The sequence below is a fragment of the Bos grunniens genome, chromosome 9 (genome assembly GCF_055505025.1).
Source record: "Bos grunniens cultivar Pamir isolate PY7600 chromosome 9, Bosgru_T2T1.0, whole genome shotgun sequence".
NCBI lineage: Eukaryota > Metazoa > Chordata > Mammalia > Artiodactyla > Bovidae > Bos > Bos grunniens.
In genome coordinates, this window is record NC_141173.1 from 64,945,941 (window position 1) to 64,965,599 (window position 19,659).

General features: G+C 45.9%; 1 protein-coding gene across 1 annotated transcript in view; it reads right to left on the reverse strand.

Moving 5' to 3' along the window:
* NT5E (5'-nucleotidase ecto) overlaps window positions 1-19,659 on the reverse strand; it is a 73,050-nt gene that overhangs the window by 19,178 nt on the left and 34,213 nt on the right. Inside the window, exons 2-3 of the mRNA XM_086317867.1 lie at window positions 16,849-17,071; window positions 11,411-11,599 (exon numbers count right to left, since the gene is read on the reverse strand). Of these exons, the coding sequence (XP_086173993.1) occupies window positions 11,411-11,599; window positions 16,849-17,071 (412 nt within the window). The remainder of the gene's footprint in view (window positions 1-11,410; window positions 11,600-16,848; window positions 17,072-19,659) is intronic.

Consider the following 19,659-nt stretch of genomic DNA (forward strand, 5'->3'; position numbering starts at 1 on the left):
GGTCCGCCACCCTCTTCTCTTCACAGCAGATTAAGTCATGGCCGAGTATCCTTCCAGATACCAGCATTCTTTTTTTAAAAAAATTTTATTGGAGTATAGTTGCTTCCCTGATAGCTCAGTTGGTAAAGGATCCGCCTGCAATGCAGGAGACCCCAGTTTGATCCCTGGGTTGGGAAGATCCCCTGGAGAAGGGAAAGGCTATCCACTCCATCCAGTATTCTGGTCTGGAGAACTCCATGGACTGTACAGTTCACGGGGTTGCAAAGAGTCGGAGACCACTGAGTGACTTTCACTTTCATAGTTGCTTTGCAATGTTGTGTTAATTTCTGCTGTACAGCAAAGGGAATCAGCCATATGTATACATACACCCCCTCTTTTTTTGGATTTCCTTTTCATTTAAGTCACCACAGAGCACTGAGTAGCGTTCTCTGTGACAAGTAGGTTCTCATTAGTTATCTATTTTATACATAACAGTGTGTGTATGTCAATCCCAATCTCCCAGTTTATCCCAACCCCCTTTTCCCTCCTTGGGGTCCATGTGTTTGTTCTTAATGTCTATGTTTCTATTTCTGCTTTGCAAATAGGTTTCAGATATCAGAATTCTTCTTTTTTTTTTTTTTACAATATAGAACACTGTTTTATATAAAAATTAAAAACAAAATCCTAACAACACAGCTGTCCTCTGGTTCTATCACTGTGGCCTGTTAAAACAGAGTTCAGACCCAGCAATCCCACCACTGGGCATATGCCCTGAGAAAACCACAATTCTAAACGACACATGTACCCCAATGTTCATTGCAACACTATATACAGTAGCCAGGACATGGAAGCAACCAAGATGTCCATCGACAGATGAATGGATAGAGAAGTTGTGGTACATTCATACAATGGAATATTACTCAGCTATAAAAATGAATGAATTTGAGTCAGTTGTAGTGAGGTGGATGAACCTAGAGTCTCTTATACAGAGTAAAGTAAGTCAAAAAAACAAGCACCATATATTAACACATATATATGGAATCCAGAAGTTTCCACAGAAGTATACAGAAGAACTATACAAAAAAGATCTTATGACCCAGATAACCATGATGGTGTGATCACTCACCTAGAGCCAGACATCCTGGAATGTGAAGTCAAGTGGGCCTTAGGAAGCATCACTATGAACAAAGCTAGTGGAGGTGAGGGAATTCCAGTTGAGCTATTTCAAATCCTAAAAGATGATGCTGTGAAAGTGCTGCACTCACTATGATGGAAAATTTGGAAAACAGCTGTGGCCACAAGACTGGAAAAGGTCAGTTTTCATTCCAATCCCAAAGAAAGGCAATGCCAAAGACTGTTAGTACCACACAATTACACTCATCTCACATGCTAGCAAAATAACGCTCAAAATTCTCCAAGCTCAAAATGCTCAATTCTCCAACGTTCAAAATTCTCCAGTGTTGGCTTAAAACTCAACATTCAGAAAACTAAGATCATGGCATTCAGTCCCATCACTTCATGGCAAATAGATGAAGAAACAGTGGAAACAGTGACAGACTTTATTTTTGGGGGCTCCAAAATCACTGCAGATGGTGACTGCATCCATGAAATTAAAAGACACTTGCTCCTTGGAAGAAAAGCTATGACCAACCAAGACAGAATATTAAAAAACAGAGAAATTACTTTGCCAAAAAAGGTCCATCTAGTCAAAGCTATGGTTTTTCCAGGAGTCATGTATAGATGTGAGAGTTGGACCGTTATGAAAGCTGAACACCGAAGAACTGATGCTTTTGAACTGTGGTGTTGGAGAAGGCTCTTGAGAGTCACTTGGGCTGCAAGGAGATCCAATCAGTCCATCCTAAAGGAAATCAGTCCTGAATATTCATTTGTTGCTGAAGCTGAAACTCCAATACTCTGACCATCTGATGTGAAGAACTGACTCATTGGAAAAGACCCTGATGCTGGGAGGGATTGGGGGCAGGAGGAGAAGGGGACGACAGAGGATGAGATGGTTGGATGGCATCACTGACTTGATGGACATGAGTTTGAGGAGGGTCCAGGAGTTGGTGATGGACAGGGAAGCCTGGCATGCTGCAGTCCATGGGGTCACAAAGAGTCAGACACAACTGAGTGACTGAACTGGCAACTGGGATGGAATCTAGAAAAATGATACTGATGAACCTGCTGCTGCTGCTGCTAAGTCGCTTCAGTCATGTCCAACTCTGTGCGACCCCATAGACGGTAGCCCATCAGGCTCCCCTATCCCTGGGATTTTCTAGGCAAGAATACTGGAGTGGGTTGCCATTTCCTTCTCCAACGCATGAAAGTGAAAAGTGAAAGTGAAGTCACTCAGTCGTGTCTGACTCTTCGTGACCCCATGGACTGCAGCCTACCAGGCTCCTCCGCCCATGGGATTTTCCAGGCAAGAGTACTGGAGTGGGGTGCCATAGCCTTCTCCAACTGATGAACTTAGTAGAGAACAAACTTGTAGACACAATGGAGGAAGGTAAGGGTGGGACGGATCGAGAAAGTAGCATTGACATATATACATATCATGTATAAAATAGTTAGTGGGAAGTTGCTAAATAACACACGGAGCCCAGCCTGGCCATTCTGTGATGATGCAGAGGGGTGGGAAGCTCAAGAGGGAAGGGATATATAAAATTATGACTGATTTGTGTTGTTGTATGGCAGAAACCAATATATGATTGTAAAACAATTTTCCACCACTTAAAAATATGAAAAAAAAAAGACAAAAAATGCAGAGTCCAAAGAAATGGGACAGACAAAGAGAGAATGATTTGTGTTATAACAGGCCTCTCTCTCTCTCTCTCTTTTTTTTTTTTTAGAGAAAACTAGCATTTAGTTGGAGAGGGTGTTCCAGAGTGGTTGTGTACCCTGGGAAATGCTAGGTATTTCTATTCAGTGAGGGTCTGAGCAGTTGATTTCCACAAAGCATGAGCTTCAGCCACACAGGTGAGCAGTGGAGCATGGGATGCACAATTCATATGAACTTACTCCACTACTGATACTATGTGTAAAATAGATAACTAATGAGAACCTACTATACAGCAGAGGAAACTCTAGTTAATGCCCTGTGTTGACCCGGATGGGAAGGAAATCCAAAAGGGAGGGGATAGATGTATTCGTGTGGCTGATTCACTTTGCTGTACAGCAGAAACTAATACAGCACTGTAAAGCAATTATACTCCAATACAAATTAGTTTAAAAAGTGGGCTTATTTTAGAACCCAGAGGACTTCTAGTGAGGAAGCCAAAGTTCTGCTTTCACGGTATGACAGAGCATTTGGAAATGTCCTTACACATGAGCTGGCAAAACCGACAATCCTAAGAGTTTCTAGGCCTGAGAGAAATTTATAGACTGAGGACAAGAAATCTGAGAGAGTCATAGCCCAGATGCTTGGGACAAAGCATCATACTCCCAGTTTCTTATTGTTTCAAGGTAAGAAGATACATTTGGCCATTTGTGTATTTAGGTCAGGTTCTCAAATTGAGTCTATACAGCGCCTTAAAAAAAATTTAACAGCTATATTTATAAGAGCTCAAGTTGTAAAATAACCAGATCAGTTCCAAGATGGAGTCACTCATGCTAAGCTTTCCGTGAGTAAACCAGAACCACCTGTCTTCTGCGAGACTCTCCCAGAACAGGCAGACCCAGACCCCCCAGTCTGTGCCCACAGGCCCCACACACAGGCTCCACAGAAGGGAAGCTAATGTCAGCAAGGCCCAGGGCCAAAATCACTGAGAATGGTGACTGCAGCCATGAAATCAGAGGACATTTGCTTCTTGGCAGGAAAGCTATGACAAATCTAGACAGTGTGTTGAAAAGCAGAGACATTACTTTGCCAACAAAGGTCTGTATAGTCAAGGCTGTGTTCTTCCCAGTGGTCACGTACAGTTGTGAGACCTGGACCTTAAAGAAGGCGGAGTGCCGAAGAATCGATGTCTTGGAGCTGTGGTGTTGGAGAAGACTCTTGATAGTCCCTTGGACAGCAAGGAGATCAAACCAGTCAGTCTTAAGGGAAGTCAACCCTGAATACTCATTGGAAGGACTGATGCTGAAGCTGAAACTTCAGTATTTTGGTCATCTGATGTGAACAGCTGACCCATTGGAAAAGTCCCTGATGCTGGGAAGAATTGAGGGCAGATGGAGAAGAGGGAATCAGAGGATGAGATGCCTGGATGGCATCACTGACACAATGGACATAAACTTGGGCACACTTTGGGGAGATGGTGAGGGACAGGAAGGCATGGTGTGCTGCAGTTCATGGGGTCGAAAGGGTCAGACATGACTAGGTGACCGAAAACAACAACAACAACCTCCTTGTTACTCCTCCTTTGGTCTTTAAGACTCTCTGGCCTCCTACAGTCCTTCCAAGTGACTTTTCTCTCTGCCAGATGGGATGCTGCTCCATCCATGAATTGCTGAATAAAAGCCTACTGATCAGTACATTGTAGAAAATTTTCTTTTAACAAACCTTAGGATTAATGGTTCCATTTACAAAGCTTGAAAGAAAGTGAAAGTGAGGTCACCCAGTTGTGTCCGACTCTTTGTGACCCCATGGACTGTAGTCTACCAGGCTTCTCCGTCCATGGGATTTTCCAGGCAAGAATACTGGAGTACGGTGCTATTTCCTTCTTCAGGAGATCTTCCTGGCCCAGGGATTGAACCCCAGTCTCCCGCATTGTAGGCAGACGCTTTACTGTCTGAGCCACCAGGGAAGTCTGTTGACTTGGGAAATGGGTGGCAGAATCCATTCTAGGGAAAAACCATTTTCCGTCTAGTGAATGCCCGTGAGAGGATGAGGGTCCAACAGGTTCCCCTAAAAGCTTAGAGAGGTTAAAAAAATTTTTTTTAGATCAATGTGAAATTAGCATGACAATATTTGGCAAATGGAGAAAAAAAAAAAAACATTATTTGCAGTCCCACTGCCACCCCTTGGCAATAACCAATATAATTTCTGTGAATTAAAAAAAATGTATGTATGGAGAGAATACACTTGTGGTTGCCAGTGGGGTGGGGGTGGGGAGGGATGGATTGAGAGTGTGGGATTAGCAGATGCAAACTCTCATACAGGATGGATGAACGACAAGGTGGTACTGTAGCCCACAGGGAGCTACAGTCACCGTCCTGTGATCAATCACAACAGAAGAGAATATGAAAAAGAATGTATATGTATGTATAACTGAATCACTTTGCTGTACAGCAGAAATTAATACAACATTGCAAATCCACTATCCTTCAATTAAAAAAATATATGTCTATGGATTGCTAAGAGAGGGAAATGGGTGGCAGAATCCATTCTAGGGAGAAACCATTTTCTGTCTAATGAACGCCTGTGAGAGAATGAGGGTCCAACAGGCTCCCCTAATGATGACTTGGGTCCCTGTCCCTCTCCTTCTTCCCATGGGGAGGTGAGGCAGACCTGCCTGCAAGGAGGGTCCCTGACAAAGATGGGGATGCGGCAGGGCAGGGGTGTATGCAAAGAGCTTATTTTTTTGCATAAAAATAGTGGGAGACATTTGAGTTTCAGGAAGTAGCCTTGGATAAAGGGTGTGGGGACAGGAGGAACAACAGGAGAACGTGGAATGGGAGGTCGATGAGAATGGGGAGGAGGGTGGGCTGGGGAACAAAGTCAGCCAGTGAGGCACGCCCTGAGGTGCTGGAGCCTTGGAAGGTGAGGCTGCACAGTGGTGGGTCCCCTGCAGGGCCTGGCAGACTTGAAAGGAAGCTGCCCTGTGTGGATGGAATTCGCAGGGATCAAGAAGAAAGGTCACTTTTCCATATTTGGGTCTGTGCTTCATACATAAGAAGAATGGTTTGAAAGAGGTAAGAACAGAGGAGACACAAGAAAGAATTAGGACCAAGGGGATCAGGAAAAATACAGGCTCCCCAAGGAATGGTCAGATTTTGGGGGAAGAGGGTAAGAAGAGCTCCAGTGTTCCCTAAGTTTTGTAGGATAAAGAGTCTTTCCATTTACTAAAGGGAGGAGTGACCTTATAAATTTGTTTGGAGTTACAAGTGTCAAGGGGCTTCCCAGGTGGTGCCAGTGGTAAAGAACCTGCCTGCCAATGCAGGAGACATAAGAGATGCCGGTTCAATCCTTGGGCCAGGAAGATCCCCTGGAGGAGGGCATGGCAACCCACTCCAGTATTATTGCCTGGAAGATCCCATGGACAGAGAAGCCTAGAGGAATACAGTCCATGGGGTCGCAAAAGAGTTGGACAGGACTGAAGCAACTTGGCACACGTACACAAATGTCAAATTACTACAGTCTGGGTAAGAAAATTCTGTATAGTTATAAAAAATTTCTTGTATCTTCCTCTTTTTCATTTAAAATGAAATTGCATACATTTTCCTGTGTTACAGAATATTAGAGAATTGACATTTTTTTCTTGGACCCACTATGTTCTGGGGTCCAGTTCTGTTACTATACAATCTTATTTAATCCCTACAACATTCTCTGAGGTAGTCAAATCATTGCAACCATTTTTAAAAATAAAAAACTGAAGCCTAGAGTGGTTAAGACATGTCCAAGGTTGGACAGGACTTTCCAGGAGGAGCCAGTGGTAAAGAACCTGCCTGCCAATGCAGGAGACTTAAGAGATGTGGGTTTGATCCCTGGGTTGGGAAGATCCCCTGGAGGAGGGCATGGCAACCCACTCCAGTATTCTTGCCTGAGAATCCCATGGACAGAAGAGCCTAGCAGGCTATGGTTCATAGGGTCACAAGGAGTCAAACACGCATGCATGCAAAGTTGGCCAGCCAGCAGTGACCAACCCCAGGAGGGAGACTGGATCCATCAGAGCGCAAAAGCCTTCTCCACAATCCCATGACGCTTGCCAGAGAAATCAGAGAATTGAAATCCGTCTCCAAGACCATCAAGGGGAAATAACAGAACAGCAGGAATGTAAAAGATTCTTCTCTCCTCCAGGGAGAGATTTGATGAGATTTGACTCTGTGATAGGAGTAGGCTTTCGATTTCACAATATGTAGTTGGCCATCAGCTTTCCTACAACTCAGCCTGCCAAATGACATGATCCTCTTCTATATTAATTTAATAGCTGTTCTTTTCACTTTTGGGGCTTGGCTCGTCCCTCTTCTCCTTGGAAAGCACTTCCATGAGATGCTTCTAAAACCGATCAGTGTTACGTGGCTGCAGAAATCATTAGCCAGAAGGCTCTGGTTTCGCTTCGTGAAGGATGTTGGTGCTGAAATTGGAAGTTGACTGAGGGGTCCTGAGTAATGACTCTCAGAAAGAGTGAGTCCCTGTGCCTGGTGGCCATCATCTCTGAAGCTACCAGCCACACCTCTGCCCTGTGGCTGGTTCTCCCAGTTCACTCAAACCCACACATCCTCAGTCCTATGGATGCCCAGAGGAAGTGGTTCTTTGTTGGAGAGTGTTTCCCTATCCTGTAGGTGTTCAGTTCAGTTCAGTCACTCAGTTGTGTCCGACACTCTGTGACCCCATGAATCGAAGTACACCAGGCCTCCCTGTCCATCACCAACTCCCGGAGTTCACTCAGACTCAATGTCCATCGAGTCAGTGATGCCATCCAACCATCTCATCCTCTGTCGTCCCCTTCTCCTCCTGCCCCCAATCCCTCCCAGCATCAGAGTCTTTTCCAATGAGTCAAGACTCCTTTTTTGTTCTAAAAGGCAAGATTATCTAAACTACAAGAGTGAAAATCAATGGTAAGATGAACAATGACTGCAAAGCACAACCAAATCTCTTGCCCTCTTTCACTTATTCTAATGAAGCAGGGATGGGTCCACCCCTGCACAGTGCATAGCTGGCTGCTGGCTGCAGTGGGAAGAACAAACACTAGCCTTCATGGTTCTGTTTATACTTAAAACTGTGAACTTCATTTATTTTAAGAATAAAATACTGTGTGCTTTAAAATCACTTATGTTCTCTTAAGTCAATGACAAGGCTCGGATTTCATATTTAAGAAATGTGTGATGAAATCCAGAAGCAACACAATTAGGTACTTAATGAAAAAAAAAAAAAACTCCAAATAAAGAAATCTTGCTTAAAAAATTTGTGTGTGTGTGTGGGGAGGGGGCAGGGTGGGGGCTGTGCCACGTGGCATGTAGAATCTTATTTCCCCAACCAGGGATTGAACCTGGGTCCCCTGCAGAGTCCTAACCACTGGATTGCAAGGGAATTCTGAAGAAATGTTACTTTTAAAGGAGCCGCATCTGTTGGCATTCACTCAACAGTCCTGGCACCTGTGTTCCTTGAATCAACTAGAGACCTGGTGGTGAGGCTGCAATGGGTGTTCCAAGGCTAAGGAAGAGAAGTGGCACCTGCTGGGCTGGGAGGGGTGGAGGGTTCACCAGACTGAGGTTTCAGTGAGGCTGCAGGCAGCTTGCTGAAGAATAAGGTGAGAGCGCCTTACGGGGAGGAGGGAGTGGGGTTGTGGGGATGAGCAATTCAGGATGATGACTAAGTCTCAGGCTGCGACTCCAGAAGTGAAGTTGCTGAAAAAGCGGTGAGAGTCCAAGTTGATAGGATCAAGAAACTCTGAACAGAAGGGATTGTAGACCTAAAACTTTAACTCCGCAGAGGGAGAAACGCATGCCTACACTCACCACAGCCACAGCTAACCAGATAGACTTGCATGATCCAAACTAGTTAAAATAGTGGGAGGCAAACAGAGTGACAGCATCTTAGGAGCCTGTCTGCTTTCAAGGGTCACACACGGAGGAGTCCTCTGTCACACCTGCCACATCTTTCAGTCTGAACGCACTTTACTTCTTTTCTTCTCCCAAGGCAAATGCACAGACCAGCTCATAACTCTAGGGTTTAATTCCTTTAGAGAAGACGTCTGCATTCTAGCCCTCGTCCTTGTAGCCCTGACATTTTGCAAAGCTGGTCAGGAAAGTTCTCTCATCTTCATCCTGACATAAGAATGGTGAGGCAATACCAGGCTGGCCTGGCCTGCACGTGCGTGGCGGCTGTCGTCCAAAGCACCTGCAGTCGTGTTCAGTATTCTGAGGGAAACTGTTCATGCACTGTTTGGGCCATTTTGGCCTGCCTCATTTAAAACTGAGTCTTTAAAAATATGGACAAGACAAACCTCTTTAGTAAGTGGTTACAGCATTTAAACAGAACATAAAATATCAGGTACAATTTAGACGCTTTGTGAAACTGTTTTAGGTGAGTGTGTGTGTTGGGTCTTGTGTTGCTGAAATGGTTCTCAGGAGACAAGATCACAAACGATGCACTGCTGTTGTTGTTGTTTAGTTGCTCAGTCGTGTCCGACTCCTTGTGACCCCATGGACTGTAGCCCGCCAGGCTCCTCTGGCCATGGGATTCTCCAGGCAAGAATCCTGGAGTGGGTTGTCATTTCCTTCTCCAGGAAATCATGCATTATTTTAACCCTAATTTGATTAATCAAGCATATCTAACTTTATGCTAATTCTTTTGTCTTTTTCTTGGCTTGCTGGATCTGAGTTCCTGGACCAGAATTGAACCTGGGCCCTTAGTAGTAAAAGTGCAGAGTTCTAACCACTGGGTCGCTAGGGAATTCCCAACTTTATGTTAATTCTCAAGGCAATGTAGTGAAGGGCTGTGTTTTGTTGTTGTTTTGTTTTCTGTTTGCTTTTTAAGGTTGGGAAAATATATTTAAAGAAGCAAACATATCTCATTTCCTATTGTGTCCTAGAATTCCCTTTAATTGTTAAGTTCATTCCTCACAATGATGAGTGTCCAAACCGAACATTTTCATGAGAATAATTTAATCTTGGTAAGCAATCATGAAATATGAGATAAAATACTAACTCTACAGGTAGTTTTTTCTCGAGACTGTAATTATCTACTTCAAAGTTTGTGGATAAATAGTATAATTTTTATCCGCAAATCTTTCTTTCAACCAGTCATTCATCATTTATCATCTCCGTAGCAGAAGACACATTCTCTTTTGCAGGATCTCATTGGCTGGAACCAAAGTGACAGGAACAGAACAAGAGGCTGCAGAATTTAATGGGAGGCGGGGCACAGCCATTCAGCCTTTTCAGGCCCAGCCGGGCTCACTGACTGATGGCCGTGTACCAAGGCTGCGGATGGTGGCTGGGCCTTCAGAGGGTCTAAGGCAAGTCAGAGGGAGTGTGGCAATGCCTTCAACATCTGAGAGGCGGCATCGGATTCCTTTAATTCTTCTTGCCCATTTTGGCCATAGCTCATTGAAAACTCAGCATTCAAAATATAGCCTAGCTATAATATGAAGAAATTAATTAAGTGGGTGGTAATTGGCACTTAAAAAGTGAAAAAGTAGACTTTTTCCCTGGAGTTCCAGTGGTTAAGAACTTGCCTGCCAATGCAGGGGACAGGCGTTCAACCCCTGGTCCAGGAAGATCCCACATGCCGCAGAGCAACTAAATGCTCATGTCGAAACTAAGAACCCACACACTCTAGAGCCTGCGCTTCCCAAGAGAAGCCACCACAGTGAGAAGCCTGAGCACTGCAAGTAGACAGCAGCCCCTGCTCGCTGCCGCAGCTAGAGAACACCCTCTCGCAGCAGTGAAGACCCAGCACAGCCAATGAATTCAAAAAAGTGAAACAGAACAGAAAATATCAGGGTGCACCCCGAGTGCCTTGGGAAATATTTCATTCAGTGTGTGTGTGTGTGTGTGTGTGTGTGTGTGAGCACGCACTGGGTCCTCGTGAACAACACCCTTCTTACTATGGATCACAGTCAAACGCCTTTGAAGCCACTGCTCTACCAGATGCAGGGGTGGGATGCGCCGAGTTCTTCCTGTGTGTCCTCAGGCGCTGATGCTGCCTCAGAGGGAAGCTAAGGAAAGACCAGGAGGGTGTCTTATTCCAGAGCTGGGACATGGCCGAAGTGAGAGCCTAGAGCTCCAGGCCCTGTTCTGAGGCAATTCACCACCGTCCACTCACACGCACATGAAGCCACAGCAATGCTTATAACTGACCCTCATCCTAGCAATGAGGGAGGCCAGGCCGACAGGCGCCCAGCCCTTGTTAGTAGTCTAGACCGTCCACACCAGAGTCTTAACCTCCACCCAGTGTTGCCCGATGACCTGCTCCAGTGGGGTTTCTTGGTGTTGGCATCCTCAGTCTAGCCAACTCCCCCATCTTGAATTACTTAAGTGGCTCTCAGATGCTTGATGGCAAAGTCACCTGTGCTAAGAAAGCTGGCATCTCTGTCAGCATCCGCACCGTCTTCATCACACTCATACTTTGTCTGCAACCTGCCTGCAGTCATTCCCACCCAATGTGGTAAATCAACTGTATTTCAATACAAAATTTTTTTAAAAGTCTCTTTGAGTAAGATTTACACATTATCACTCGGTGTGTATCACTTATATACATTATTACACATATTAATACATATTATACTTTATATCAACATATATTATCTAACCCTCCCGGGACCATTACCTGTGTAGAGAAACGTGTTGGAATGTCCTCCCACCACCACATCCACACCCTTCACTTTCTGAGCAATGAGTTTATCCACTTCAAAACCAGAGTGTCCCAGTGCAATAATTTTGTTCACATTTAGAGTTTTTAACTTATCTACTTCTGGTTGCAATGCAGTGATTTCATCTTCGAATACTAAATTCGTTCCTAAGGAAGAAAAGAAAATGGACATTTACTCAACAATTGCTTTTTTTAAAATCATATTGCTTATTATATAAGCATATCAAGTAAAAACACCTTACTATCTAAAGTTCTTAAATTTTTAAGACCAAAACTTATGTATAAGTTCAGTGTAATATCTCTACAAAGCCAATAAAAATTCACATCAATATTCTCAGTTACATTCCCTTAAGTTGCAATGGGGCTTCCCTGGTGACTCAGATGATAAAGAATCTGCCTGCAATGCAAGAGATCTGGGTTCAGTCCCTGAGTTGGGAAGATCCCTTGGAGAAGGAAATGGCAACCCACTCCAGTATTCTTGCCTGGAAAATTCCAGGGACAGAGGAGCCTGGCAGGCTACAGTCTATGGGGTCACGAAGAATCAGACAGGACTGAGAGTCTAAGACACACACACACACAAGGTTGCCTGTTGGCTTAAGGCTGCGGATGATACTATGTTGCTCGAGTTCAATCTTAAACTGTAAGCAGGGTTCAGATTTGTGATCTATTTCTTTAATCTATTTGTATTTTTATTCAGACTTCCATTAGGTCAACACAAAGCATGCCTGAGCACATAAACATGTTGGACTGTATACATGCCAAGTCATTATGCTATATACCTTAGTGCTGGATGTCAATCATATCTCAATAAAACTTAAAAAAAAAGATTAGCTACTGTATGGCTTTGTTTGCAGGTTCAGCACAATCAGTCTTCAAACTCAAAACTCTTGTCAGTGACTAGTCCTTGAATTGACGCCATTGACAACGCTGTCTCGTCCACTGGATAAGGTCAGTGTTAGAGCATCGCTGAGCACTGATTAGATTGCGTTCTAATCTGCCGAGGACTGCTGGCCCTGGGAGCCTTGCATCCCTCCCAGGAGGCTCACCCCCTACACAGTGGGAGCTGAAGCTTGCCTGGCGAGTGTGAGTGTGACCGCACAGCTGGGCGCTGTGTGCTGCAGGCTCGCACTACCCGGTGTGGTAAGCCCACCAGGCTCTCCCTTTGTCCCTGTCCTGCAGTCAAATCACTGCATGGCTGGAGGGCTTACAGCTCTGACTGGCACAGACAGGACTACAAATACAGATACGCTGCCCTGAAGTCACAGCCAACCAGCTGTGACTCCGGACCTTCCAGAGGATCTGGAACCAACCCTAAAACAAAAATGCCAAAAGATGAATCAGTTTCCTAACAACTTTTCAAAACCCAGGAGTCTGTTATGTACAGTTTGAAAAGTATTCATCTATGGAGCTATGAGATGGTTAAACATATCACTTCTGATGCTGTGGTGTTTGAGGGTCTCGGTGTGTTCCAGGAGGGAACTCTGGAGTCCCTCGAGTCAGTTAAGATGATTTGTGCCAAAGAGCATGGAAAATAAGCAGCAAGGCTGATGGTAAAGCTGGGGGTACCCCAGACCGACAGCCTGAAAACAAGTGGTTCACAGATGTGGATGGGATCTGCAGTGCTGCCAGTAGCTCACAGGGCAACATTTAAAGATCAAGAGTTATAACAGCTTGGCCATCACTGTCTGCAATGAGGCCATTAAGAATCATCTGATTATTCTTGCCAGCCACCCCAAGAAGCTCAAGGCTCCCAGGTCACCCTCAGTGCTGTGTCAACACTGATCCTCTCACTGATCTCCCCTTAAAACAATGAAGTGCACCCTCCCCATTCCACACTTCTGCTTAATTTCTCTCTGTGGCATTCACCACCTTCTGGTGTACCAAACATTTTCCTCATCTATTTCTTTTCCCACTAAATGGGAAGATCCAGTGGGCAGGGCTTTTTGGGGTCAGTATCTCAGAGGTAGGCCCCCAGAGGGAATGAATGAATGAGTAATTGAATGGATGTTTGCTGAGACTTATGCTTCATCCTCTGCTTCAGTGTGGTGGGCAGGAAAGAACAAAAAGTTGAGAGAAAGGCCTCTGAGGACAAAGGAATGTATTCTCCTAACACATCAGAAACCTCACATGATTGGTCATCCCACATACAGAAGGCATGGGATTTATTTCAGGATAATATGAAGGGAAAAGTGCAAGTGTTAGTTGCTCAGCCATGTCCGACTCTTTGCAACCCCATGGACTGTAGCCCATCAGGCTCTTCTGTCCATGGGATTCTCCAGGCAAGAATACTAGAGTGGGTTGCCAAGCCCTCCTCCAGGGATCTTCCCAACCCAGGGACTCAACCTGCATCTCCTGCATTGTAGGTGGATTCTTTACCATCTGAGCCACCAGGGAGTGAGAGAAATTTCATTATCTAAATAAAATAAATGAAATGTGCTAGAAATACAAATTATGCCTGTGGGCACCCAGGCCACCAGGACTGAAGGATTGAGGCTGGATATTTGGGGCCAGAGATTGACAGAAGGAGCCAGGCTGCTGAGCCTGTGGTCTTGGGAGAAGCAAGCGTCCCCCGAGACACTGCTGCACCCCTGCCCAGCTCCTGCACTGGTCCCTACATGATGCAGCCCCTTTCTCCTGGGAGATGCTGGAAAGAGTGTGGTCCTTTCAGCTCTCACGTCTTTCGTAATCTGGTAAGGTGCCGTCTGAGTCCCAGCAAGGCTGGTCCCCGCCCCGTCTCTCCACCATCCCCCTCTTCTATCTTTTTATTGGTGACTATTTTTAAGAACGATTTTTAAAGTCTTTATTGAATTTGTTACAATATTGCATCTGTTTTGTGCTATGTGCTTAATCGCCCAGTTGTGTCCAACTCTTTGTGACCCCGTGGACTGTAGCCCACCAGGCTCCTATGTCCATGGGATTCTCCAGGCAAGAATACTGGACTGGGTTGCCATTTCCTTCTCAAGGGATCTTCCCAACGCAGGAACTGAACCCAGGTCTCCCACGTTGCAGGTGGTTCTTTACTGTCTGAACCACCAGGGGTGTCTGTTTTACATTTTGTTTTTTTGGCCATGAGGCACATGTGATGTTAGTTCCTCAACCAGGGATGAAACCCATACCTTCTGCATGGGAAAGTGAACCACTGGACCATTAGGGAAGTCTCCTTATTGCTGACTATGAAAGAAGGGACTAACGTTTTTCTCCAAATCATGCTGAACTCCTCAGCCCAACAATCCAGTCCTCACCCCACTTTCCAGCTTTCTCTTAGAATCCATGTTCCAGGAAACTAAACACCTACTACTTTGGGATTGTGGCCCCACACCTGCCTGCTCTTGTGTGTTCATTTCACAGCTTTCACTGGGAAGCCCCTCGTGCTGGCACCAGGCAGGTCCCTGCCCTTGGCAGCATGGGTCTCAGAAGATGACTCTGACCTCGCTTCTGGAATGCCCTTTGCCCCAGGATTCTTCACACACCTTAGAGGGGGCCAAGGAGGGTCTTCATCGTGTCTACCTGACCCCCGAGCTGGCCATCCTGCCCTTCACTCACCAGACCCTCTTCCCTCCCTCCCCAACTTTGTTTATGACATTAATTAGATTCTACCTTTAATGAACTCAAATCCCCCTGGAAGGAACAGACATCATGGAGACACATAACTATTCTGTTATTCAACATGTCCACATCTTTAGTCAGAGATCCTGAGCTGGCCCCTCTATTAGGTTCCAGATGTTCACTGAGAGCAGGCTAGCTCTGTCCTCGGGCTGCTCCCAAGGAAGCCCAGAGTGAGGACAAATGTGATCAGGGGAGGCATTTTCGGGGGGTGCTAGGGACTCACAGCAGGAGCGTCTCACCAGAGGGCGACCTGCGGCAACTGGGCCTCAGGACCCCAGCCCAACCCACGTCAGTGATTGGTTCACTCTGTAATCACCACCCTCGCCTCTGGGCAGGAAAGCCCCCGGGGGCCCAGACAGAAGGTGCCCTGAACCTGGGAAGGGCTGATCACCTTGCTGTAAGCAGCGGGACGGAAGGGCCAGAGCCATGCTGATGGTGGAGAGAAGCCTGAGACTGTACTCTGGGTACCTCCAGTGGGGCCACATCCTTTTTAGTCAGAAGACCACTCACATAGCTCTTCAAAAGCCAGTAATTCATGAGGTCCACGGGTGCCTGCTGTGGCATTTTCACAATGATTTCAGCCACAGCCATGGACCACGTGCAAAGGCTTGGGGGAGAGATGTCACCTGGCGCCTGGGGTGCCTGACGAACCCCAGGTCCCCAGCAGTGGAGAGCAGCCCAGCCCTGCTTCTGAGCTCACACCACTCAGGGTCAAGTGCACTGACTTTTGTGTTGTTTCCGATGGCCTGCAACTACTTTAACAGCAACAGGAAACACATGACATTTCTGTCATTTTCTAAAATTTCCTTTATCAGTTTGTTCTTGCCAAAAACCCTTGTTTCCTTTTTTTCTTCAAATATGGAAAGAAAATTGACTTGGATAATTTAGAAAAATCTTCCCAGGTGACACATTGGTAAAGAATTTGCCTGCCAATGCAGGAGGCGCAAAGAGATGTGGGTTTGATCCCTGGGTGGGGAAGATCCCCTGGAGAAGGAAATGACAACCCACTCCAGTATTCTTGCCTGGAGAATCCCACAGACAGAGGAGGCTGGTGGACTATATATAGTCCATGGGTCTGCAAAGAGTCTGACATGACTGAGTGACTCACTTGCAATTTAGGAAAAATGTTTTTTTGTTTTCACTGCCAAACCATTCCTGTAAAAGTGACTCAAAAATGGTTTTCTGAATGGTCTTAGGGTTATACAGATATATGTGTGTGTATATATGGCTATAGCAGATATACATATTTATCTGTTGTATGATACACACACACACACACACAAAAGACCATTCAAAAAAAAAAAAAAATATATATATATATTTCCCAGAAAGCCAGATACAACAAAGCCATTAAAACAAGAGATAATTAAAAAGGGAGCTAACTATTCATAGAATAATCATACTAGAAAAAAGGAAATTGAGGTAAAACCCTGGCTCTGGGCTCCCTGGTTCCACAGAAAAAAGGGGTGAGTTACGTGACTCTCATTTCCCAATAAATGACTCCTTCTGACATCAGCACAGGATATAAATGGCCCTCTCATCCAAATTCTGAATATGCTGAATTAAGCAATGTTACTGTTGATGTCAACATTTCACTGAGCAGGAGAGCAAGGGTCTTTAAGAAGTTACTTAGGGCAACTGGAAACCACTAAATTGATATTTCAATGACATCCACAAGTGGCCAACACCACACACTGTTCCTACTTTGACCAACCATCCAGAAAAATAATGCCACACTGATTTAGTGCCACCTATTTTCAAGCAATGAGTGCTGTAAAAGAAGAAAATACCTGGATTTGAGAGGAAAGGGGTTTCCTTTGAAGTGTATCCAACAATCCCCACAACTTCATCACCAACAGTAAGAATTTTATATGGTGAATAAAGTCCTGAAATTTTAGACGCTAGAGGCCCCTTGGCTTTAATGTTTGCGCTCAGAATTGGAAAATTGACCTCTTTGAGTAGTGGATCAATCAGGCCTTCCACACCATTATCAAATTCATGATTTCCCAGTGCCTGGTGGAAAGGGAAAAGAGAAAAAGAATTAGGTACTCTGAAATTGCCAGTAAAAACATACTTCAGAGAATATTACCTTGGGGAATTCCCTACTGGTTCACTGGTTAGGACTCCATGCTTTCACTGTGGATGACATGAGTTCAATTCCTGGTCAGGGAACTAAGATCCCACAAAGCATATGGCACAGCCGAAAAAACAACAACAACAAAAAGACCTTAGCACAGAGTTCTGAAAACTGGAGAAGCTCTAGGAAGCTGACTGTATGACTGATGTCCTCCTCAGGCTCAGAGATTTTACTCCGGAGCCCTGGGGTCAGGCCCAGGGGCAGTCAGATCACCAGGCAGATTTCCAAACCCCAGGCCCTGTATCACCTGCTGAGGTGACGTCAATGTGTGTGGAAGGCACTCGCAGACAGGTCAGTGTCCTCCACCTCCAGGTCTGGGGCAGGTTGAGAGTCTGCATTTACCAGGCTCTGTCCAGCCCCTTCTCTCATAAGCCCATATCTCAATTCACCAAACCAATCATTCCATTCCCATATGCTGGGGACAACTGTTAAAATCAACAGGACTTTAGCAAAAGGGGCTGGAGTCGTGTGATGAACAGACACTTGAGGCATCCCCTCCCTGACACAGCTCCCATCCCCTGGGTCATGACACCCTTACGTTCCCATAGCTGTTTCTTCCCTAGTACTCCGTGGTCCTCTGTTCTTCTGGGAAGGGGAGGATTCCCAAAGGCAAGCAGGATATTGCACTTTGATAGCAGAGCATTGGTTTCTGCTTCCTGTCAGTTCTGGGTCACCCTGGGTTTCACTCTCAGCAGCTTCACATCCAAGGATGAGTAGGATGAAACCACCACAGGCCTTTGGGGCTCTGGATGGGCTCCGAGCCAGGGCTCTAGGAGGACCTGGCATGCTTTAACACAAGACACCCTACTCCCAACTTATTCCCTAGCTCCCTTTCCTCACTGCTTGGGGAGTAGGTGCTGAGCCAGAGCTATCACCCTGACGTCTGGTATCTTTCCCCAGGGTGATGCTAACAAAAGAGGACCGGCTGGCCACCTCCCCCAAAGCCTTCCACTCCTTCTCTATCCGTCTCCTGGAAAAAACTTACCCACTGCAGCCACCCACCCACGGGCTCTGGCTGCCAAGGCTGATTTGCTATCTTAGTACTTAACTCAGTGAGTTCAAACTTTCTATACAGCACACTTGATTTTGCTTCACTTTGAGGGTCATCTGGGAACAGGCTTAGAAGTGCTGACTGGTGACCCCTCCATCTACATGAACACCCCCATCCCCCTGTTCTCTGACTGTCCCCATCCTCCTCCTTCCTACCCATTCCACCGTGTAGCAGCTTGTTCTGCACATCCGTGGGGTCCTCCCCACAAGGAGTGCCCCTGAGTCACTGGGACCTTCACCTCCAGCCTTCACCCCGCTCAGTGCTGGAGCTCCTCATCTGCCTGGCAGGTGACCCTCGCCAGGACCCACACTCAAAGGGCCGTGTGCATCACGTCCTCATCTGCACGTGTTTCCACGAAGAAAGCAGCACAGTGTCTTCATGTTTCCATGTACCTGTCTTCCTGATTAAACTCAGAATTTCTGAACTTGCCTTTTATCCCATCTCTGAATATCTGCTCATTTTGACTTCTTCCTCTTACCTAAGTGCTTCCCTCTTAAAGGCTGACCTACTTAAAGGTCCTCCCAGTCTTGGGTAATTGTCTTTTTCTCTTGTATTCTTAGAACATCATGGTTTCTTCCTATGGTGAAATAAGTCTGCCTTATGAGGTTACAATAACTCATAATAATCTGGCTTAACTGTACAGGTTTTTTTTAATGAATGTTTCCATAGCTCTTCATGAAAGATTGTCAATGCGTCAGCTGCCTTGCACTTTACCATTATACTGCTAGTACTCAGCAACAGCTGGACTTACAGTTTTCCTTTATTTGTCTTGCTTGGTGTCTCCTCCTTGGACTTGAGTGTAAAGCCCTGAAAGTGGTGACCTTGGCTGCCTTTCCACCTCTCTGCCTGGCAGGGAGAGAGTGTGCTTGGAGGTGTGCAAGAGTTGCCTGAACGCTGTCGCTGCCACCCACACTTTCAACACCCAACTGAACATCTACAACCCCAACTTGACTCTGCATCTCTATGTCTGGCTGCCATGTGGACATTGCCCTGAGTCTCACAGGCACCCCAAGCTTATTGCGCTCAAGCTCCTGCCTCTGGGATCCCCATCTTGGTCCAAGGTACTGCCCTTTCCCCAGTCAGTTGCAGCCAGAAACCCTGGAGCACCCGAATCCCTCCCACTCGCTCACTCCCTCTCCTTACCTCCCACCAGCATCTCTCGCTTTATTTAAAAGCTCCAGTTCAGCCTACCCCATTGCTCCCACCTGCATGTGGTCCTGGTACCCTCACTTCCAACCCTGTCCCCCAGCCGGGCCTTCAGATGCCACCACTGCCGTCTCTAAACCTGCACCTTGCTGCCAGAATCATCTTTCTAAAATGCAAATCTGAACTTGTTGGTCCTGACCTTAAAGGTCCTGAGAGGCTCCATCTGAACTTCCTCTGTGATAAAGTTCAATGTCCTGAGCCCTTTGA